Source organism: Petaurus breviceps, unplaced genomic scaffold (genome assembly GCF_028583685.1).
Source record: "Petaurus breviceps papuanus isolate PSGF00001 unplaced genomic scaffold, PetGlider_PUasm1.0 118, whole genome shotgun sequence".
Lineage (NCBI taxonomy): Eukaryota > Metazoa > Chordata > Mammalia > Diprotodontia > Petauridae > Petaurus > Petaurus breviceps.
This window is the reverse complement of record NW_027185616.1, coordinates 25,079,967-25,104,089: the sequence shown is the minus strand read 5'-3', so window position 1 is coordinate 25,104,089 and position 24,123 is coordinate 25,079,967. Positions and strand designations below refer to the sequence as shown.

Below are 24,123 nucleotides of genomic sequence, written 5' to 3'. Positions count from 1 at the left end.
TTGTTCATTTAAAATTGGAGATATTGAAACAGTAACTAAAAAACTAAAATGCTCTCCCGTGAATGTTTAGCTACCACACCAACACTTTAAGATAAAGTGTTTTTTGCTGATGTTAGTAAAACGTTGCTTACCAAAAATAGATTTAAAAATTCTTCTTTAATTTTAATTCTTTAATTTTGAATTGATTCTAAACTGGAAATTAAAATCCAAGTCCAAGGTAAACATAATTTTTCATTTACATGACAAACAAAATTTGTCATTTACTAAGTTTTTACAATAGTACCATCTGTTGTAAGTTTTTAAATTTGACTCCAAAAGGTCATTTTATTTGTAAGGAAAATCAGTAGCCACCCAGGCCCATGGAATTTAGCAGACACTTCTAATAGTTAACTCTAGATGATTAACTGGTTAGGGGCAAAAGAACTCTGACTCCATTTTAAGATAATCATTCATCTGACTAACTCTTGTCTATGTTTAACTATCAATTTACAACTGGATATGATGTAATTTTTCTCTGGTTAATTTTTGACATGTAAATTTCCTTCCTCTACGTTTGCCTGCCATTAGTTTTACAAGTTTATCTTTGAAATGTAAATCTTTACTTCTTACTTTTGGCAGCTGTACCTTTTTTTTCTCTGATGTAACTAGTAACTAAATATGCCTTATAAGAATTTTGTCTGTTGCCCAGAAGTAATTTAGAACTTTGAGCAGGGCATAATAATAAAACCTGGTTTGAAAATGTCTTCATGTTGACAAGTATGACTGGCAGCAAAACCTATTAACATAATCTCTGGATATTTACATAAAACATCCTTTGCTCCACACAAAAGAAAGACACTACTGGTCTGTTACACACATAATCTTACCATGCAACTCAACTCCGACTTTCTTTCTATTATTAAGCTAGAAACATAAGAGGCATATTCAATTTGCTGGTCATAGACAAATGGCTCCACCTAATTAGTGAGCAAATCCAAATGGGGTACATCCAAAATGTCTTGCTTATCACTTATCTATCCTGTCTTTTCATTTCCACTGCTGATATGTTCAGATCCCCATGGCACCTATCTTAGACTACCTTAATAATCCTCCAATCAGAAACCCTGACTCTATTCCCTCCCCACACCATTCAAATCCACACAAAGTTATCTTCTTCAATTACAATATCTATCCTATCAATAATCCATTCAAAAAATTTAATGGATTTTTATTATCTCCTGAATGACATCCAAATTCTTTAGCTGGGAATCCAAAGCCCTCTACTATAGGACCCTAGTTTCTCTCTTTATTTTAGTTTTATTTTATTTAGTTTCTAATTAATAAGAACTCATCATTTTCCAAATACATCCTACCTACCAGTCTTTTTCTCCTTATTTTCTCTGCCAGTAATGACCTTATTCTCCACAATTAACTCTGAAAATCCTACCCATCTTCCGCAAGGCCCAGCTTGTCACCCACACTACTCTTCCTCAAAGCCCCAGAGTCCAGAAATAATTCTTTTCTGTCTCCATAGCATTTTATAGGTACTGTTTGATAGCACTGACTACATCATACCTTAAATTATATGTCTTATCTTCCCTACTAAACTGCAAGCTCCCTTGAGGACAGAGATGGTGTATTATTTAACTTGGATCATCTACAGTGTTCTAATAATAGTATATATATATAGTAATACAGTAGGTATTTAATGAATGTTTCTTGAAACAAATTCTAGACTACTTTATCAACTCCCTCTCTAATTTCTGATTTGTATTCTTCTGGAAGAAACATGCAATGAAAAGAAGAAGGAAAGTGAAATCTCACAGTTGCTTCATACAGGCCAATGAATCCTTACTGCCCTTCATTTGTAAATAGTTCCTTCTGACTCATTTTCTGGAGACCTTTCTCTAGATAGTTTGATGAACCAAAATGAAATATGTTATTTGCCATTACTTACCTTTACTGGACTTGTAGCAATGATGAAACAGTTAAGTATTAGGTATCTTCCATACAAACAATAGGCCACAAATATATTAGCCTTTGTAGGCATCATGGCTTTGCAAACTATTTGTTTTAAGTTCCTTAATTCAGATAAGATTAGGAACACAAAGGGTTCTAAAGCTCAAAGTTTCAAAGGACTGAAAACTTTTAAATGCTTCCCACTTACCTTTGTTTTTAAAAGATCAGATATGTCAGAATGATTATTAAATGGCTTCTGTTGCTGTGACTGCCTGTGCTTCACCCACTGGTCACCTGGAGAGCTATCTGGAAACAACTGCTGGTTGTAGCGAAATTTAGATCTACTAAACTCACCAAACCACAAAAAGAAGAGAAAATCCAGGTTAGGGAAAACTGTTTTTAAGATAATATAAAACTACCATACACAGCAAATCAGAGAAAGAAAAGAAAAAGCAGGTCATAGAATTTCTTTTTTTCCAAAATTTTATTTTAGACTCAAACACAAGAACACAGAGAATAGAGAAAGAAACAAGAACATATCATAAACTTAAATGCAAAGTTAGAAAGAAATAAAAGCATGTCGTGTAGTAGAACATAAGAGGATTCAAAATATGTAACAATAAATTTTCATATGATAAATAATACCTGTTGTGTTGAGAATTGTTTTAATCTTTGCTTCCTTGTGAGTTTGTTCTCTGCTGTGCACTTTTTTACTTTGTTCTTTTTCTTCCCTCCCCACAATCTTCCCCAAGACTACAAAGTTTAGATCTGTTTCTCCATAGCTATAGATATATACATACACATATATACGTATTTTTATTTAATTTCTTAAATTATCTAATAAAAATTAATTTTTTCAATTAAATTTAGCTTACAATTAATGTTAAAAAAAATTTGTAATTAAATTAAAACATTTTCTCACTTCAATCCCAAGGAAGAATCACAAAAGAATCTAATTTATTTTTTGATCCAGACTTTTGATTTGATCAGTTTAAGGTAACTCCTAGTAAGAAAAGTCCCTCTATAAGTTCAAATCATCAACTGTTCTACAACCTAAAATCTTAAAGAGCTGCCTGAGGTGTTAAATGTCTTGTCCAGAATCAAAAAGTCAATCACATCAAAGTCTGAACCCAGGTCTTGCTTTCTATTCACTATACTACACTGTCTCTCCAGTAAATAAAATTACAAATAAATATGGAGCCCCACTTTGTGTTGCCAGGAAAAAAGGGGCTCCAGTACAGGTTAATAGTTAAGTCTAATGCTTTTGGTCCATGGATTTATCTTTATCTTCCATTGCTTAGTCCACCCCTTAACAGCAAACACTCAGGGAACAATAAAAATTAGGTTCTCTTTTTCTGGAGACAAAATCCATTACAAAAGTATGTACAGCAAGTAATCAAAATTTAAAGATCTAGCAGTAAAACTCCTGAGTTAGTAAACCCAATGAGGTAGTGGAGACAGAGGAAGTAGAGAGGGGACAAATTCACCAGCTTCAAGTTGCAACAACAGTCAAAGAAACCCACAAAGGTATATGCAAATATATCTTCCCTAAGTGGCTCAATGAGCCAGACATAACTCCAAATGTTCATAATTATGCTCAGTTCAGTGGTAGGCAGGTGGTGTAGTGGATAGAGTGCTGGGTCTGGAATCAGAAGACCTGGGTTCAGATCTGGCCTTAGACACTTACCAGCTATGTGACCCTGGGCAAGCCACTTAACCCAGTTTGCCTCAGTTACCTCATCTGTAAAACGAGGTAAAATGAGAAGAATGTAAAATGTAAAATGTAAATGTAAATGAGAAGAAAATAGCAAACTAGTATCTCTGCCAAGAAAACCCCAAAAGGGGTCACAAAGAATCAGATGACTGAAAACAACTAAATTAACAAAAAATGCTGTTTGGGGTGTAAAAATCCTTTTTTTTTTTTTTTGCAATCTTCTGAAGCTGTTCACATATGCAATTCTGAAGGCCTTTCCTTCCCTTGGGGCTTACAAGTTCCCAAGCTTCACCTGTCCCACTTGTGACTTTGATATCTAATGTTAACAGAATTTTAAATGTAGTTTGGACAGGATAGGTGTCTAACCTGTGAATACCTGGAGCTACACAAAGCAGATCAGAGACATGAATGCCAGCAAACAAGGAGCAGTTTAATTACTTTCTGAGTGAGGAATGCTCTACATGCTGGAGTAAAGGCACAGTTTATACAAATAAATCACAAGTGGGAATGGGGAAATCATTTCCCGGGGCTGAGTAGTTTCCCAAGACCAGCCCATGAGTGCAGGACAGTACAGATGTTCTGGAGTCCTATGGGAACAGTATTGTTTCAAGTCTTTGGGGTCGTTACTTGGTAGGGAATAGGATCAGAGTTCTGTGATGGGAAGAGGTTCTATAATCTTTGATTCACTACACTTAACATATACAGACAGAGGAATGTAGTGATTATGAGAACATTGTCAAGGGTTTGATCTATCATTTCAAGAAACCTAAATTATTAGTACATTCATTACACATATCATATCAATTGATATAAAAATCATAATTCCCTTCACAGACTCAATGCCTGGAATGCACTCCCTCCTCATCTCTGCCCCTTAAAATCCATGGCTTCCTTTAAGACTCAGTTCAACATCATCAAATTCAGGTCTTGCTAATAAAAGTCCAATACTTTGTCTATTTTGCCATACTGCTTCTTAGGAAATCAGTGATCAAGAATGATCACTTTTTGGGTATACTAGAGTGGAGATTCTGTTCAAGTATAAGCTGGACTAAATGAATACTAAAGTTCCTTCCAACTCTCAAAATTCTGTAATTGTGTTTCTCTTAGCCCTTCCAGAACTGACTTTTTCTATGTTTTACTATTTTTGCTACTTTCATAAATGTTAGGTGATAACCGGAGTTATTTCAACTTGTACTTCTGGGATCATTAGTTATTTTGAACACATTTTCAGATGGCTGGTGCCAATCTGAATTTCTTCTTTTGATAACTATATTTTCAGACTACTTGATGTTAGGAATCTCTTTTAATCTTATATTTTATTCAACTTCCTAAAGATTTTGGCTGTCGAACTTTTATTAGAGATGTTTCATATGAAGATTTTTTTCCATATGCTCCATCTTTTCTTTTATTCTAGTTACATTAGTTCTACCACTTTTTTTTGTAGTTTAGTTTTTATTTCATAACCATCAACTTAACTCTGTTGTCTAGCCAGACTTATGGAAGGAAAAAGAATGAATGAAATCCAAAGAGAAAAAAGCAGATGGGGTTTTGGGGTGTTCTCTCCAGCTACAGAGGAATGGTTTGATGGTTAAGAAAAAAACAAAACAAAAAAACTTATGAGAGCTGTCCATAATCAGTGATAGTGATCTTCTTACTGGTCTTGCCATCCTGAGAACCGAAATGCTCCATGTCTTCCACAATGTTCATGCCTTCTTTCACTTGGCCAAAGACAACATGCTTGCCATTCAACCAATTAGTCTTAGTAGTACAGATGAAAAACTGGGAGCCATTTGTGCTGGGTCCAGCATTTGCCATGGACAAGATGCCAGGACCAGTATGCTTCAGGATGAAGTTCTCATCAGCAAATTTCTCCCCATAGATGGACTTGCCACCAGTGCCCATTATGGTGTATAAAGTCACCACCCTGGCACATGAACCCAGGAATGATTCTGTGGAAGCAGGATGCCTTGTAACCAAATCCCTTATCTCCAGTGCTCAGAGCATGGAAGTTTTCTGCTAACTTTGGAACCTTGTCTGCAAAGAGCTCGAAAGTAATCCAGCCCAGGGGGCGACGTTGAAGTACACATTGGTGTTGGCCATGGTCACAGATGCCTGGGCTGGGTGCAATGGCAGAGGAAGAGGCAGCGGGGATTGGCATCCGCCGGAAGGAACCAAGACGAGGACTCCCAGTGGTGGCGTCTGCAAAGCCAGTTCTGCTACTTTTTAAAAATATTTCCTTTTTGGTTGAAAATTTAATTAGTACACAAAGCACAAGTGGGCCACATAAGAAACTGTAAACTGCTTTATATACTTTTAAATTAATATCTTTATCTTTACATAACATTCACACACACTTTCACAAGGTAGTAACAAAACCACTTTATATGCTTGTGATCTCTCTTACCTTCTTCTATACTTGGTTTGTTTTGTTCTGTGCATTTTAAAAAGTTTTATTGACAGCAAGTATCTTTTCGGGGGTTGGGGGGAAGGGAGCAAGGAAGGAGTACCCTCTAACCCCCACCTCCAAACACTGGGAATCTTTTATAACAAAACAGATCAACAAAATACTAGCCCTGTCTCAATCACCTCTCTTTCAAGAGGTAGAAAGTATGTTGTTTCATCATCAGTTTTTTTGAAGTCATTATTATTTGTTGCTTTCATCAGTTTCAGTTCTCAGATCTTCCAAATAAATTTTTATTTATATTAGGGTAAAAAAGAAGAATGCCAGAACAATGAACTGTGTAAACTACAGGTAAGATACCATGAGAAATCCCAATTTATGGCTTTATGTAACATTAGATAACATGAATTCATTCATTTCAGCAAACATTACCCTAAAGCATTGTTTTAGAGAACTACATTAATATAATAAATTATAACCTATGAAAAAAGCACTATTTAAAAAACTACTTTAGAATTCTAGCCACAATTCATTCTAGAAAAGGGTTTTTTAAGTTATTTTGCATCATGGACTTCTCTGGAAGTTTGATGAAGGCTATTAAATGCATAGAACAAAATACGCAGAAATTCAAAAGAAATCAATTATACTGAAATAAATTTATCAAATGTTTTGTTAAATTCAGAGGCCCTAAGGTAAGAATCTCTCCTTTAAAGAGAATCCTGTCACATCTTTTGAATACCAGAAATTATAGTCTGTAGGCTGAAAAAGCGCAAAACAATCCTCTTCAGGGCATTAAAATCTGTCAGGAAAAGATGCTACTTGATCATCAGATTGCATCTGTTAGCAAGATATAGAATCTTCTGATTTGGGGACAAAATGTGATGATTACAGTAGAAACTCCCAAAGTGACATATACTTTAAAAAGGATATTTATTTTTTAAATAACTAAGTTAGAAGGGGAACCAGAATGGCAGAGAAGAGGGAGCATTCCAGTCAAACTCTCATCATTCTCCTCCAAACAACTTTAAAATAACTTGTCAATGGTCATTCCCCAATTGTTAAAAAAACAAAGGATACGAACAGGCAATTTTCTGAATGCTAAATTAAAGCAATCTATAGTCATATAATAAAATGCTGAAAATCACTACTGATTAGAGAAATGCAAATTAAAACAATTCTGAGGTACCACCTTCCACCTATAAGATTGGCTAATGTGACAGAAAAGGAAAATTACAAATGCTGGAGGGGATATGGTAAAATTGGTACACTAATGTGCTACTGGTGGAGTTATGAACTGATCCAAACATTCTAGAGAGCAATTTGGTACTCTGGCCAAAGGGCTATAAAAGCCTTTGATCCAGCAATATCACTACTAGGTCTGTATTCCTAAGAGAGCAAAGAAAAAGGAAAAGACCTCCATATGTGTATGTGTGTATGTGTGTGTGTGTATGTGTGTGTGTGTGTGTGTGTGTGTGTGTGTGTGTGTATCCTTACACAAAAGTTTTTATAGCAGCTTTTTTTTGTGGTGGCAAAGAAATGGAAACTGAGAGGATGCCCATTAATTGGGGAATAGACCAAACAAGTTGCAGTATATGATTGTGATGGAATACTCTTAAACTATGTAAGAAAGCAGGATGCTTTCAGAAAACCCTTGAAAGATTTATATGAACTGATGCAAAGTGAAGTGAGCAAAAGCAGGAATACTGTCAACAGTACTGTACTATCAACTGTGAATGATCTAGCTTTTCCCAGCAACAGAATGATCTAAGACAATTCTAAAAGACTGATGATAAAAAATGTTAGCCCCCTACACAGAAAGAACTGATGAAGTTTGAATGCTGATCAAAAAAATACCTTTTTTAAATTTTTCTTGGGGCTGATTTTTTTTTTGGTCTGTGTTTTCTTTCACAACATGGTTAATATGGCAATATGTTCTGTGTAACTGCACATGTTTTATCAATATCAAACTGCTTGCCTTTTGAAGGAGGGGTAAGGTGAGGGAGAAAGGAAGAGTATTTTAAACAAAAAAGGATGCTAAAAATTGCTTTTACATGTAATTGGGGGAAAAATAAATTTAAAACAAAGTAAAATTATTCATCAAACTGAATTCTGGAGCAGCATAGCTAACAAAAAGTCACGGTTAGACACTGTAACAGCCCAAGATAACTTAGGAGTTTTGAAGGAGACGTCTGTAACACTCAGGTGGGGTCTGGTCTGCTCCAGCTCAAAACAGCAACATCAGCTGTGGGGCCTTGGAGCCTGTGGCAGCAGTGACTGCAGCAGCAACAGTTCTGGGAGCTATTGCTGCTGAAAGATGATAAATGGATTGGACAGTTAGTCAGAAAGAGATTCCAGGGGACCCCTGTGTAGTCACTGGATTCAGCAAAGGGCACCACTTGGTAACTACACTGTCCATTCCAGGTTAAAGGTCACAGTTCCTGGGCAGGGAGAAGAGCTTATAGTCACAAAGGAGCAGTGTCCCTTCAAAGGCAGAGAGATGAGCACTAGCACTGGTGGTTACAAGGAGGTAAGGACCAGAACACAGAGCAATAACCACATCTCTGCCCAGATCACACCACCTTGAAAGCACCAAAAATGGACAGACTTCCCAGAACCACTTGTGAGAACAGTAGGGCAAAAAAGCCAGAACTCTGGGATGATGACCACTTGCTTCCCACCTCTCCAAAGGTGAGGTGAGCCAACTCTTAACAGAAAGTTCAAAATCATGAAATAGGCGGCAAAATGAGCAAACAAACAAAAAGAACCTTAACCATAAAAAGCTCTTATGAGAAAGAAGCTCAGAAGACAAAGTGAAAACATCTATAATGAAAGCCTCAAAGATAAAATGCAGCTAAAGAGCTCAATGTCCAGTAAGATCCAAATAAGTAATCCAAAAAAGGGCTAAAGAGATTTTTAAAATAGCCACACACACACAAAAAAAGATTTTAATAATCAGAAAGTGGTAGAGGAAAAAGTGAGGAAAACAAAAAGAGTGAAGGGCAGAGCCAAGATGGCAGAATAAAGGCAGGAACTCACTGAACTCTTCCACACAACTTTAACTTTTAACTGTGACAATGGGGTGGTGGCTCAAAGTAGGAATAAGATACATACTCAGGCAGATATAGAAATCTATCTTACCCCACAGGGAAGTAAGTGGGAAAGAGGACAAGAGAAGGGTGAAAGAGAGGTTTAAGAGAGGCAGCAGCCAGAGGAGAAACACATTTTTTTTTTAAAGCAACCGGGGTTAAGTAACTTGCTCAAGGTTACACGACCAGTTATGTCTGGGTGGGTGCCGAGTGTCTGAGCCTGGATTTGATCCAGGTCATCCCGACACTGGAGCCAGTGCTCTTACTCGCTGAGCCACCTGGCCGCCCCGAAAAACACATTTTTGAAAAGAGAAAGGGTAAAAAGGGAGAGAAGGATAAACAGGGGGTGAAACAGGATGGAGGGAAACAAACAGTAAGTATAACTGTGAATGTGAATGGAATATACTCATAAAACAGAAGCAGATAGCAGAAAGGATAAAAACCAGAATCCAAATATGTTGTTTCCAAGAAAAACATCTGAAACGGACACACAGAGAGAATGAAAATAAGAATCTGGAGCAGAATCTATCATGCTTCAACTGAGCGTAAAAAAAGCAGAGGCAGGAATCATGATCCAGACAAAGCAAAACAAAAACAGACTTAATTAAAAGATATAAGCAGGGAAACCATTATTTTTCTAAAAAATGCCATAGACAATAAAATAATATCAGTCCTAAACATAAGCAACAAATGGGATAGCATCCAAATTCTTAAAGTAAAAGTAAAATGAGTTACAGAAAGAAACAGTAAAACAACATTAGTGGGGTAACTAAACTTTCCCTTCTCAGAACCAGATAAATTTAATCATAAAATAAAGATAAGGGGCAGCTAGGTGGTACAGTGAATACAGCATGGGCCCTGGAGTCAGGAGGACCTAAGTTCAAATTCTGTCTCAGACACTTAACGCTTACTAGCAGTGTGATCTTAGGCAAATCACATAACCCCAATTGCCCTACCTTCCCTCCTCCAAAAAAAAACAAAAAATAAAATAAAGATGAAAAAAGTAAGGAGATGAATAGAATTTTAAAAGAGGTTTGATATGATAGATTTCTGGAGAAAATTGAATAGGAATAGAAAGGAGTATACTTTTTCTCAGCTGCACATGGCTTTTCACAAAAATTAACCATGTATTAGGGCATTAAAACATCACAATCAAATGCAAAAAAGCAGAATTATTCAATGTATCCTTTTCAGACATGCTGCACTAAAAAATACATTCAATAAAGGGCCATGGAAAGAGAAATTAAAAATTAATTGTAAACTAAATAATCTAATCCTCAAGAATGAGTAAGTCAAGGAAAAAAATCAAAGAAACAACCAATAATTTTATTAAAGATAATGAAAACAATATGACAACATATGAAAATTTATGGAAAGTAACCAAAGCAATAATGAAAGAAAAATTTATCTCTCTAAACACTTATATCAATAAAATAGAAAAAGTACAGATTAATGAATTGCATATGTAATTTAAAAAATTAGAAAAAGAACAAATTAAAAATGCCTAATTAAACATCAAATTGGAAATCCTGAAAATCAAAGGAGAGATTAATAAAATTTAAAGTCAGAAGGGTATTGAACTAATAAAGAAAGTTTGGGACTTTTTTTAATGAAAAAAAAAAAACAATGAAACAGATAAACCATTGATTGGTTAATTAACCCCCCCCCTTTTGTTTTAAGTTAATTTCATTTTAAAAAAGAAAGAAGGAAACCAAATTGCCAGAGTCAAAAATGAAAAGAGTGAATTCACCACCACTGAAGAGGCAATTCAGGCAACTGTTATTAGCTGTTATTAACTGTTATTGTCAAATTTTATGCCAATAAATCCCACAATCTAAGTGAAAGGAATATTTACAAATATGTAAATTTCCCAGATTAACATTAAGGGAAATAGAATACTTAAATAACTCTATCTTAGAGGGGGAAAAACTGAACTAGTCATAAATTAGTTCCCTAAGAAAAATCTCCAGGAACAGATGAATTCACAAAGTAAATTTAAAGAACCAGACATTTAAAGAACAATTAATTCCAATACCATATACACTCTCTGGAAAAATAGGCAAAGAAGGTATCCTACCAAACTCCTTTTATAGTGCTCATACATAAACAAGGAAGGGCAAAATACAGAGAAAGAAAACTACATACCAATTTTCCTAATGAATATTGATGCAAAAATTTTAAATAAAATACTAGCAAGGAAATTACAGCAACATATCACAAAGAACATGTAATATGACTTACTGGGACTTATACCAGGAATGTAGGGTTGGTTCAATATTAGAAAACTATAAGCATAATTAACCATATCAATAACGGTTAACAAACAAAAATCATATAATTATCTCAAAAGATTCAGAAAAAGCTTTTTTTTTTTTAGCATTTGTAAATACATTTGTTTCACACCAACAATAAAAGTGCACAGAGTGAGAACACGAGAACGCATTTTCATTTTTAAAAATGTATGGAATTAAGTACAACTTTGATACAGTTTCTGGGTGCTCCGAGCTACCCATAGCCACTACATGTAAACCAGTTACAATGTCTATCTAGAAGCACTTTTGAGAAGCTATGTGATCAGAAGCCTCATCGTGACTCAGATTGTTCCACATTTCACCAAGCTTCTTTGCCATATGCCCAATGGATATGCTAGGGTTTGCAAACTTGATCTTGGGACGAAATTCTGAACAGAACAGGAAGAAGCCAGATGGTGGACGTTTGGGTGCAAAGAAGATCCTTCTTCTTTTTGCTACCCTTCACCGGTCCATAGTTTTTCATTTCTCTATCATATCGTACTTTATCAGCTTTGGCCATCTCATCAAATTTGTATTTAAAAATATGGAACGCTTCATGAATTTTCGTGTCATCCTTGTGCAGGGGCCATGCTAATCTTCTCTTGTATTGTTCCAATTTTAGTATTTGTGCTACTGAAGCAAGCAGCAGAAAAAGCTTTTGACAAAATGAAAATTCCATTCCTATTTTTTTAAAAAAATGTATAAAGTAAAGGGGAAAATGGCACCTTTCTCAAAGTGATAAAGTGTTATCTGTCTATAACCATTATCTGTAATGAGGATAAACTTCTCAAAAAGCTTTCTCAGTAAGATCAGTTATGATCCAAGGATGTCCATTTTCACTGCTATTATTCAATATTGTTACTAGAAATGCTAACTATAGCAATAAGAGAAGAAAAAGAAATTAAAGGAAACAGAATGTCAACGGGGAAACAAAACAATCACTTTTTGCAGACAATATCAAGGTATACTTAGGGAACTTTAGATAATCAACTAAAAAACCAGTTAAAACAATTAACAACCTTAGCAAAGTTGCATGATATAAAATAAACTTTTTTATCTCATCAAAGACCTTAGCAACCTTTTCATAATGTTAAAAAAAACTCAAGTAATATTTTTCTAGTCATGAAAGTACAACCAATAGATATAATGCTGGGCCAGGAGTTTGGATGACTCACCATCCTCAGTTCAATTCCAACCTCTCCTGGTCCAGTTACTTAACCCTGTCTGCCTCAGTTCCTCATCTGTAAAATGAAATGGCAAACCACTCCAAGCACAAGCAAACAACCACCATAACAACAAATTTTAAACTACCAGAAAGCAAGAGTCATATAAATATACTTCCTTACCTCATTTTCTCCACACTAGGCTTAGCTGGTATCCCACTAGCTGATGAAAATCCATTATCACTGTCTGAGGAATCCCCAAACCTTCGAGAAATCCAGTCCCTTAGTGGTCTGTGAAAATAATTGTAGCTTTTATCTTTCAGTTATTAAAATTATAGCATGTAAAGCCTGTATTTTAAATACCAAAAACATACTTGATAAACGGAATGGCCATGAAGAATTTGTTAGGTGCCAAACCAAGTTTTGACTTTGGGGTCATGTCATTTCTATGGCAGGGTAATTTTTCAATTGAGAACCAATCAATATTCTAAAAGAGAGGGAAAAAAAATCCTTTTGTTAAAAAACCAAATAAAAGTTCAGACTGAAGAAATAGCAGTACCAAGCTAGAGTTTGCTAATCTTTATCTCAAAGTAATCCAGCATGCTTTGGTACTTTCTAAAAAAACTACTTTCTACAAAAAAGAATGGGCACTGGCAATGGGTAGAGATATATAAATGTTTTCACTTGTTATATACCCGAATCTCTCTTCTGGTTTTTGGATTGAATTTTGTATCCTTTGGAATTCCTGGGATGATGTACAAACGAGCTAGTTGATCATTGATTCTCAGTTCAATGTAATCATCCTTGCAAATGTAATCTTTGATATCAAAACCAGTTTCTTCAAAGACCTAAAAGTTAAAAAATTTAGAAGTATTTAAATTCAATCATAGGACATTTTGTAAAAATGCATTCATTTTGTAAACAAAATAATTACTATGAAATACCCAAATAATGTTTTTTAATAAAGCCTTTTTGACTTCTTCCTCAAATTTATACTTGGAGCTGTGATCAGGACATACTCCAACAACATCATCTAGTACTGCCCAACCAGTGTACAAAGCTACTCTACAACATGTTTTGAATTTGCCAGGAGCTGGAGCTTTCCTCAAAATCTGGGACATCACTTCTCCCTTACATGAACTACTGCAGAAGCCACTACCATGGCTATGCATTCACTCTAGGGGAAGGTAGGTGGCACAGCAGACAGAGTGCTGAGCCAGAGTCAAGAGGACCTGAGTTCAAATAAGGCCTCAGACACTAGCTGTGTGACCCTGGGCAAGTAATGTAACCCTATTTGCCTCAGTTTCCTCATCTGTGAAATGAGCTGAAGAAAATGGCAAACCATATCTTTTCCAAGAAAAACCTCCAAAGGGCTCACAAAGAGTTGGACACAACAGAAAACTAAACAACAATCCATTCTTTCCTTCCCTTCTCCACTCTCCTAAGTAAAACACTCAGTGTGTGTCTTCTAAGCTGAGTATCAACATCATTTGATAGCTGAAGCACAATTTTTTGCTGACTTCAAGTTATAAAATCTCTTGTATGCAGATTTATAACTAGACGAGCATCAAATCTCAATTGTAACAAATAAAATAGGACACTGATCTTTAGGACACTGATCCATGAAACAAATAGGTGAGAATATCAATTTCCACCTATACAACACTTAAGGTTTGCACAGTGCTTTACATATTATCTCATTTGATCCTTATAACAACCCTGTGAGGGAGGCATTAAATTATTTATCATTTTACAGATGAGGAAACTGAGTCTGAGGGTAAGGGAAAGTACAGGGGAAACACATGGAGCTATCTCTTCAAATGGTTAGGAGAATCAAACGAAGACAAACAGCTTTATAAACAAACATAATCCATTCTGTTTTCTGGTCAATGTCTTCCTGTGTCTAAATCTTATACTAAGATGGAGAAGCATTATCTGCAGGATTAGTCACTGAAGCTTCTAAATTCTGGGGACTCGCTAAAGAATACTTCATCCTCTCTATTCTCCAAGGACTTATGAGTAAATCCATACAATTGTAATTGTTCATGTTTATTTCACTTGTGTTTCATGTGCTGTATTGGTTATTCTATTATAATGCTTGGTTATTCTATTATAATGTAAGTTCCTTGATTTTTAATAATTAAATGTTTTATCAAAGACTTCATATTGAATATCAGTAAAACTACCTAAACCTGTATTAGAACTACGTAATTTTGGGGGCTGCTAGGTGGCGCAGTGAGTAAAGCACCAGCCCTGGAGTCACGAGGACCCAAGTTCGGTTCCAGCCTCAGACACTTAACACCCACACACACAAAAAAACTAGCCATGTAACCTTGGGCAAGTTACTTAATCCCAATTGCCCTCCAAAAAAAAAAAAACCTACTTAATTTCAATGAATAAATTAGGTTTTTGCTTCTATTTTTTTATGTCTATTATTAAGAACTAAGACACCCAGCCCTCCTCCCTACCTAGAGAGCTTCTTGATTTTAAAGACCCCCCACCTTTTTTCACAACTTCCTCAAATTTAATGATGCTTTAAAAAGTTGGCAAATATCTGACAATGAATTAAAATAAAATACAGATGTTACTCAAAAATGATCATTTCCGAAATATGCCTTAAAATAAGTTTCACCCCCTCCTTCTAAGACTCATAAACCAAGATAAATTATAAATACTTGAGTTTTCCTGTAGAAATACAATCCTTTGAAAGTCTAATGTAACCCTTTCGTTCATATTTTAAATGCCTAATAAAAAGGGCTTTTATCACCATCACCACTTTGAGAGGCTTATATACACTACAACCAAATTTCAGACAAGTTAATGCAAAATGATAGAATGTTCTCAAAGGCAGGAATACCTGAGCCTGAATCCAGAATCTGACAAATGCAACCTGTGGGCAAGTCACTTAACCTCTCAATGGCCCAGGAAAATCTTATGATTGCAGGTTACAGAACAATTGTTGACATATTAAGAGGCAGATTTCTCTCCCCAACTTCCCTATACCTTATCCCAGCAACAAGAACCTTAAGCTAGAAAGAAATACTAAAAGTAATGAACAGGAAAGAAATTTCTAACTGATTATACTAAACATAATATAAGGAAAAATGCCTCAAAATTAGTTACACAAAAGAACGTGCTGCTTCAGGTTTCCTCCTCATTAGAGATCTATAAGCAAAAGCTTATAAGTACTTTTGGCGTATTTTGTAGAAAGGACTGTTTGTTTCAGGTATGGGTTAGATTGGACAGACAGAAAAAAGCATTTATTAAGTTCCTACTATGTGCAGGCACTATGCGTAGAAATTTACAAATATTTACTCATTTGAAACTTACAACAGCCCTGGGAGGTGGGTGTTATCATTAATCCATTTTAGTTGAGAAAACAGAAGCAAACAGAGATTAAGTAACTTGCCCAGAATCACACAACTCATGAAGTGCCTGAGAGCAAATCTGAACTCAGATTTCCTTGTCCCAGTTACCCCTTCCACTCAGGGGGTGGGAATGTGGGTGTGTTAGGAGTGCCTCTGTGATCTGGAAAATCTGCAGAAAGTTTTTTAGCCCTCCCTTCATTCAGAGAAGTCTGAATTTTTTTTCCTCTTATGGGGTATTTATGGTGCCTTATTGTAAAATGTTAGTTAAGTATTAGGTCATAGGCACATTTTATGCATTTCTGAGTTTCTAAACTTTTTCTGTGTCATCTACTGGCCTTTAGGCATGTCATGTATGGCTTCTGCAAAACTCCTCCCAAAATTCCTATTTCCAGTAATATGACAATCCATGATATATCAAAAACATAACAGTGAAAGTCACAATGTGGAAGGAATAACTATTTATATAATCATATGCCTCTGGAATATTCATAAGCAGCTTTTTTGTAATAACCCCAAATTGGAAACTAAGGGTATGCCCTATTGGTATAGCTAATTATTTTTTTTAAAGCATTCGGGGTTAAGTAACTTGCTCAAGATTACATGGCCAGTTATTTCTGGGTGTGGTGCTGAGTATCTGAGCCCGGATTTGATCCAGGTCATTCCAACACTGGAGCCGGTGCTCTTACTCGCTGAGCCACCTGGCCGCCCCTAAGCAATTGGGGTTAAGTAACTTGCTCAAGGTTAAACAGCCAGGTGTTTCTGGGTGGGTGCTAAGTGTCTGAGCCCGGGATTCGATCTCCAGGTCATTCCGACACTGGAGCCGGTACTCTTACTTGCTGGCCGCCCCTGGTATAGCTAATTATGATATATGAATGTAATAGAATATTATCATAATGGAATACTATAAGAAATGATGAAATAGACTGTTTCAGAGGAAATTAGGTAAACCTCTAAGAACTGATACAGAGTTAAAGAAGCAATACTGAAGCAATTTATACAATATCATAGAGAAAAACATCTTCTAATCAACTCAATGATAAACCATAAGTCTAAAAGAACAAAGATGAAACATACCACTTACCTCCTGGCAGAAAGTGATAGATTTTTAAACATGGTCAATGAAGGAATTTGTTTTGCCAGACTATGTATTAATATTAAGGGCTTTATTATAATACCTATTAAATAGGTATTACCTTATACCTATAAATCCTATCTTTTCAACCATCCTGGAATTCTTTTGTCCTTTGAGCTAGAATGCTGAAGTAGACTGTTGGGCAATTAACAATAATTGAATAATCTTTGAATTTTCCAACTGAAATGCTACTGCAGTAATCTTAGTAACAAAACTACAGCATAATATAAGCAGTCAAATAAAAATGATCAATCAAAAACCCAAATTAAAGTAAGAAAAATTCATGCCATAAAGGAAGGCATCAAAGAAAGATCAAAGGATAACAGAATAAGAGTTTCAGACCTTGAAGGAACTTAAAGGCTATGGAATCCAATGCCCTACATTTTATAGATAAGGAAACTGAGGTATAGAGGCAATAACTTACCCAAAGTCACACAGCTAGTGTGAGATGGGTTTTGATTACAAATGTTCCTGACTCTAAGTCTATCCACTAGACAAGCTACCTTTCACAGAAAAGAAAGTGTAATGTAATCAAAATATATGTCTATGGTGTCCTTACATCCAAATTCAATGACTGTTAAAAGTACATAAGGAATACAAACAATACAATTAAAAATTACCAATGAAATCCTACTTACATACTCTTGGCAAAATTACTTAACCTCTCTGGGCCTTGATTTTCTCATCTGTAAAATGAGTGAACTGGACTAGATGATCTCCAAGATCCCTTTCAGTCCCAAATCTATGTCCCTAGGAATTGAGCTATGTAGTGGACTGGAAAGAGAACTGGTTCAGAAGTCCGAGAACCTGGATTCAAATCTCACTTTTGACACTACCTCTAGAAGTGTGGGGAGTTCACTTAACCTCATTGGGCCTCAGTTTCCTAAACTACAAAATGAAATATATTACTTTCCAGCTCTAGATCTATGACTCTATAAAAGTCTGCTTACTGAGCTGAACATCAATTGGTTCAGATTTAAGATACAACAGCACCACCAAGTGGCAGAAGTACATACTGCTATTGCAGGATTAAAGAATATATATTTTTCACCAAGCCACAGTACCTTTACCAAAAAAATGGATCATGTGCTAGAACATAAAATTTGTCCTGCCTCAACCTCTCTTGACCTCCAATCTCATATCTCTAATTGTATTTCAAACATCTTCAATAGGATGTGCATTAAACATCTTAAACTCAACATTTCCATTACCTCTGTTGAGGACGATGGCAACCTCCTAGCTCCTCAGGCTCACAAACTGTGAGTCAACCTGGTTTCCTCACTATCTCTCACCTCCCATGGTCAGCATGTTGCCAAGGCCCGTCAATTTCACATTTGCAAGATTTCTCATATATGCCCCCTTCTCTCCTCTGACACTGCCACCCCTACGGTACATACCCCATCACCTCGGCAGATGTGCCTGCCTGAATACTCAGCCACCCAAGCGGAAGCTATTCATAACCTAGTCCCTTCCTATCTTCCCGTCTTTTCATACCTTACTCTCCACTGCTACATCCAGTAACACTGGTGTGCCTGCTTGGGCTCTTCCTGGTTTAGGTATCAGCAGCATATTTGTCATAAAAGGAATTTGATAGGACCTCTTTGTCTATTTTCCCAAATAGTTTATATAGTATTAGAATTAATTGCCCTTTAAATGTTTGGTAGAATTCATTTGTAAATCTATTTGGCTGTGGGGATTTTTCTTAGGGAGTTCATTGAGGGTTTGTTCAATTTCTTTTTTCAAAATTGTTTCAAGTGTTTTACTTCCCCTTCTGTGAATCTAGGCAATTTATACTTTTGTAAATATTCATTCCTTTCACTTAGTTTGTCAGATTTATTAGCATACAGTTGGGCAAAATAGCTCCTAATTCTTGCTTTGATTTTTTCTTCACCGGTGATGAGTTCACTCATTCCCTTTTGGATACTGGTAATTTGATGTTTTGCTTTTTTAAATCAAATCCACCGACGGTTTCTCTATTTTGTTGTTGTTTTTCACAAAACCAGCTCTTTTATTTATTAGTTTAATGGTTTCCTTACTTCCAATTTTATTAATCTCTCCTTGGATTTTCAGAATTTCTAATCTGGTGTTTCATTGGAGATTTTTAATTTGTTCTTTCTCTAGCTTTTTTAGTTGTATAACCAATTCATTGATCTCTTTCTCTATTTTATCTATGTAAACATTTAGAGAGAAATTTTCCCCTAAGTACTGCTTTGGCTGGATCCTACAAATTTTATCATTCTCTGATGAAAATATTTCTATGATTTGTTTTCTGACCCATTCACTCTTAATTTTTAATCCATCTTTCCATGGTTCTTTATTAAATGCAATTTTATTGCACCATGATCTGAAAAAGATGCATTTGATATGACTTTCTGCATTTGATTGTGAGGTTTTTATGCCCTAATATATGGTCAATTTTTGTGCAGGCTCCATGTGTTGCTGGGAGAAAGGTATATTCCTTTCTCTCCCCATTCCATTTTCTCCTGAGGTCTAGCATAACTTTCCTAAAACTCTATTCACCTCCTTAACTTCTTTATTTGTGGTTACAGAAGAGGAAAAAGTTGAGGTTCCCCACTAGTACAGTTTTATTGTCTATATCCTCCTGTAGGTCATTGAACTTCTCCTTTAGAAATCTGGATTCTATACCTTTTAGTACATATGTTTAGTATTGATATTACTTCATTGTCTATGGTACTTTTTTAAAAATTTAATTTATTTCCATAGTACTTTTTAGCAAGATGTAGTCACCTTCCTTGTCTCTTTTTAATTAAAAGAGATCTATTTTTGCTTTGTCTGAGATTATGACTGCTATGTCTACTTCTACTTCAGTTGAAGTATAATATATTCTGCTTCAGCCTATTACTTTTACTCTGTCTATGTGTTCTCTGCTTCAAATGTGTTTCTTGTAAACATATTGCAGGAGTTTTTTAATCGACTAAACTATCCACTTCCATTTTATGGGAGCATTCATCCCATTCACATTCACAGTTATGATTAGTGTGTATTTCCCTCCATCCTATTGTGCCGCATTTATACTTTTCTCTCACTCCTTTCACCCTGTCCTTCCTCACCAGTAGTGAGTACTTCTGACCACTGCTCAATCTCTCCTCTTTTCTATCAGTTCAACATTCTTTTCTTGTCCCCCTCCCCTCCTAGTTCCCCACAGGATCTGATAGATTTCTATACCCAATTAAATATGTATGCTGGCCCTTCGTTTGAGCCAAATTCAATGAGAATAAAGTTCAAACAATACTCATCCCCCTCCTTTCCCTCCACTGTAATAGGTCTTTTATAATTCTTCTCGTAACATAATTTACCCCATTCTGTCTCTCCCTTTCCTTTTTCTCTCAAGGCAATCCTCTTAATTTTGTTTTTTATCATCCCATCAAAGTCAACTTAAAACACCCATGCCCTCAGTCCATATATACACCCTCTAATTGCCCTATCAGACATACAGTTCTTGAGCGTTACAAGAATCCTCTTCCTGTTTACCTTTTTAAGCTGCTCTTTTACCTCCTGTTTTTCTTTCCTGTTTACCTTTTTAAGCTGCTCTTCAGTCTTATATTTAAAAATGGAATTTTCTGTTCAGCTCTGGTCTCTTCATCAGGAATGTTTGAAAGTCCTTTATTTCATTGACTCTCCATTTTTCCCCTGAAAGATTATGCTCTGTTTTTCTGGGTAGTTGATTCTTGGTTGTAATCAATGTTACAATGCCTTCTGGAATATCATATTTCAAGCCCTCTGATCCTTCAACATAGCTAAGTCCTGTGTAATACTGCCTGTGAGTCTTTGATATTTGAATTTTTTTTCTGGCTATTTACAGTATTTTCTTCTTGACCTGAGAGTTCTCAAATTTGGTTATACACTATTCCTTGGAGTTTTCATTTTTGATCCCTTTCAGGAGGTGATCAGCAGATTCTTCCAATTACTATTTTACCTTCTCTTCTGGGATATCAGAATAGTTTTTCTTGATAATTTCTTGAAAGATGAAACACAAGCTTTTCTTTTTTTTTTTTTTACCATGGCTTTCAGATAGTACAATAATTCTTAAATTATCTCTCTTGAATCTACTTTCCAGGTCAGCTGTTTTTCCAATGAGATACTTTACATTTTTTCTGATTTTTTTTTCATTCTTTTGATTTTGATTGATTTTTAAGGTCTCAACAGAGTCACTAGCTTCCTCTTGACCAAATCTAATGTTTAAGTACTCATTTTCTTGAGTGAACTCTGGTACCTCCTTTTCTGTTTATTCAATTCTACTTTTAAGGAGTTGTTTTCTTCAGTGAATTTTTGCTCATCTTTCCCCATTCTCTGTGCTTCTTTCACCAAGCTGCTGATCCTTTTTCACGGTTCTTTTGCATAACTCTAATTTCTTTCCCCAATTTTTCTTCTACCTCTCTTATGTGATTTTTAAAATCCTTTTTTCAGCTCTTCCAGGAGGACTTTCTGGGTCTGAGATCAATTCACATTTCTCAAGTCTTCATATGTAGGTGTTTTGACACTGTTGTCCTCTTTGAGCTTATATGTTGATCTTTCCTGTCACCAGAGTAGTTTTTTATGGTCAGGACGTGTGTGTGTGTGTGTGTGTGTGTGTGTGTCGCTCATTTTCCAGTCTATTTCATGACTTTTAAAGTTGAGCTCTCTTCCTGAGGTACAGAGGGCACTGTCCCAAGCTTCTTATACAATGACCCAAGGGCCTGGTCACTAGCTTGCTGGGCCATTAGCCGGCTGCACCAGGGTTACAGGCCTCACAGCTGGATACTGTGCTGTTAGCTTGTTTTTCTCAGTTGGACCTCAGTTACTGATCTGTGCTGGGGCTATGGGTCTCCCAATGACTTGCCCAGGTACTATTCGCACTGGGTTGCACTCCTCTTTTACCCAACTGAGACAGACCTTTTCAGCAGTCCTTCTAAATTATCCTGAGCAGGAAAATTGCTTCACCCCATCTTTTGCGGGTTCTATCGCTCCAGAATTTGTTCTGAGATTTAATATTGATGCAAGGAAAATTGGGTAGAGCTCAAACCACTTTCTAAATTGGGTCCTGCCTCCCACCCTTGCTGTTCCAGTAACAAAACATTCCATCTTTCATCTCCAGGCATTTTCTCTCACTGTGGCCCATGAATTAAAAGTTTTCCCATTTTTATCTATATCTAATGCCATCCCTGGATTTCTTTGAGTTAAAACTAAAATCCCATCTTCTATAGGAAGCCTTATCCCTGATGAATATCAAAGAAATAAATATCAACCAATATCCCTAACAAATATCACAAAAATGTTAAATAAAATATTAGCAAAGAAACTACAGCAACGTCCCCCAAAAGATGATACTTTAAAAACAGGCTGTAAGGGGCGGCCAAGTGGCTCAGCAAGTAAGAGCACCGGCTCCAGTGTCAGGATGATCTGGGGATCAAATCCAGGCTCAGATACTTAGCACCACACCCAGAAATAACTGGCCGTGTAACCCTGAGCAAGTTACTTAACCCCGATTGCTTTATAAAAAAAAAAAAAGGAAAAAAAATAAAAACAGTTTATATATATATATATATATATATATATATATATGTATGTGTGTATATATATATACACACCAAGATAAAGGATTGGTTCAATATCAGAAAAATTATAAATAAAATGTTGTTCAGGCATTTTAGTCATGTTTGATTCTTTGTTACAGTATCATCTGGGGTTTTCTCGGCAGATACTGGAATGGTTTCCCATTTCCTTTTCCAGCTATTTAACAAACAAGGTACCACAACTTGTTCAGTCATTCCCCAATTAATGGCATTAACTCAATTTCTAATTCTTTGCTACCACAAAAAGAACAGCTAAATTTTTTCATGTACAGGTTCTTTTCTTTTTCCTTTGATCTCTGTGAGGTACAGACCTAGTAACAGTATTACTAAGTAAAAGGGCTAATAAAAGATAGCCCTTTTACTTTGCTTTTTTTTTTCTTTTTTTTTTTTTTTTTTCTTTTTGGGGGGAAGTTGGGGTTAAGCGACTTGCCCAAGATCACACAGCTAGTTTTTAAGTGTCTGAGGCCGAATTTGAACTCGGGGCCTCCTGACTCCAGGGTCGGTGCTCTATTCACTGCGCCACCTAGCTGCCCCCAGCATGCACAGTTTTTATAGGTCTTTGGACACAGTTCTAAATTGTTCTCCAAAATGCCTGGACAAATTCGCAGCACCACCAACAGCGCATTATGGTATCTATTTTTCCATATCTCTTCCAGCATTTTGGTATCTCAGGTATTTTATTTTGCTTCTTTCTAATCACTAGTGGTTTCAATTATTTTTTTCACATAACAATTGATGGCTTTGATTTCTCCTCCTGAAAATTGTCTGTTTGTATCCTTTTCCATTTATTAATTGGGGAATGTTTCTAATTTTTATAAGTTTGGTTCAATTCCCTGTATTTTTGAGAAGAGACCTATATCAGAGAAATTTGCTGTTAAAATTTCCCCCTGACTTCCTAATTTTTGCTGCAATTGTTTGGTTGCAGCAAAAAAAAAAAAAATTAATTTCACGTAATCAAAGTTATCAATTTTTACCTTCTGTAATCCTCTCATTTGGTCATGAATTTTGCTGTTATCCATAGATCTCATAGGTAATTTTTTCCACATTCAACTAACTTACTTATAAGATCACCCTTTATGTGAAATCATGTATCTATTTTGACCTTATCTTGGTATTTTCAGATGCTGGTCTATGCCTAGTTCCTACTAGACTCACAGACAAAAAAAAAAAAAAGGAAAATTAAGAAAGAGTATGTTTCCATCTGCATTTAGACTCCAACAGTTCTTTCTCTGGAGATGGATAGAATTTTCATCATAAGTCCTCTGGAATTGTCTTAGATCATTATATTTCTGAGAATACCTAAGTCATTCACAGTTAATCATTATATAATGTTGCTGTTAACTGCTCTCTTGACTTCACTTTTTATCAGTTCATTTATGTCTTTCCAGATTTTTCTGAGACCATCTTGCTAGTCATTTCTTTTATCACAATCATCTATCACAACTTATTCAGTCATT

The 24,123-nt window shown here is 35.7% G+C and overlaps 1 protein-coding gene and 1 non-coding gene across 5 annotated transcripts in view; both read right to left on the bottom strand.

Moving 5' to 3' along the window:
* DCP2 (decapping mRNA 2) overlaps positions 1 to 24,123 on the bottom strand; it is a 407,293-nt gene that overhangs the window by 362,332 nt on the left and 20,838 nt on the right. For all 4 annotated transcript variants that reach the window (XM_069087219.1, XM_069087228.1, XM_069087237.1 and 1 more), the window contains exons 5-8: positions 13,289 to 13,441; positions 12,968 to 13,080; positions 12,777 to 12,884; positions 2,147 to 2,282 (exon numbers count right to left, since the gene is read on the bottom strand). In XM_069087219.1, the coding sequence (XP_068943320.1) occupies positions 2,147 to 2,282; positions 12,777 to 12,884; positions 12,968 to 13,080; positions 13,289 to 13,441 (510 nt within the window). The remainder of the gene's footprint in view (positions 1 to 2,146; positions 2,283 to 12,776; positions 12,885 to 12,967; positions 13,081 to 13,288; positions 13,442 to 24,123) is intronic.
* LOC138161611 (U6 spliceosomal RNA) lies at positions 11,969 to 12,072 on the bottom strand. Its single transcript, XR_011168408.1, has one exon. It is a non-coding gene; the product is annotated as a U6 spliceosomal RNA (small nuclear RNA).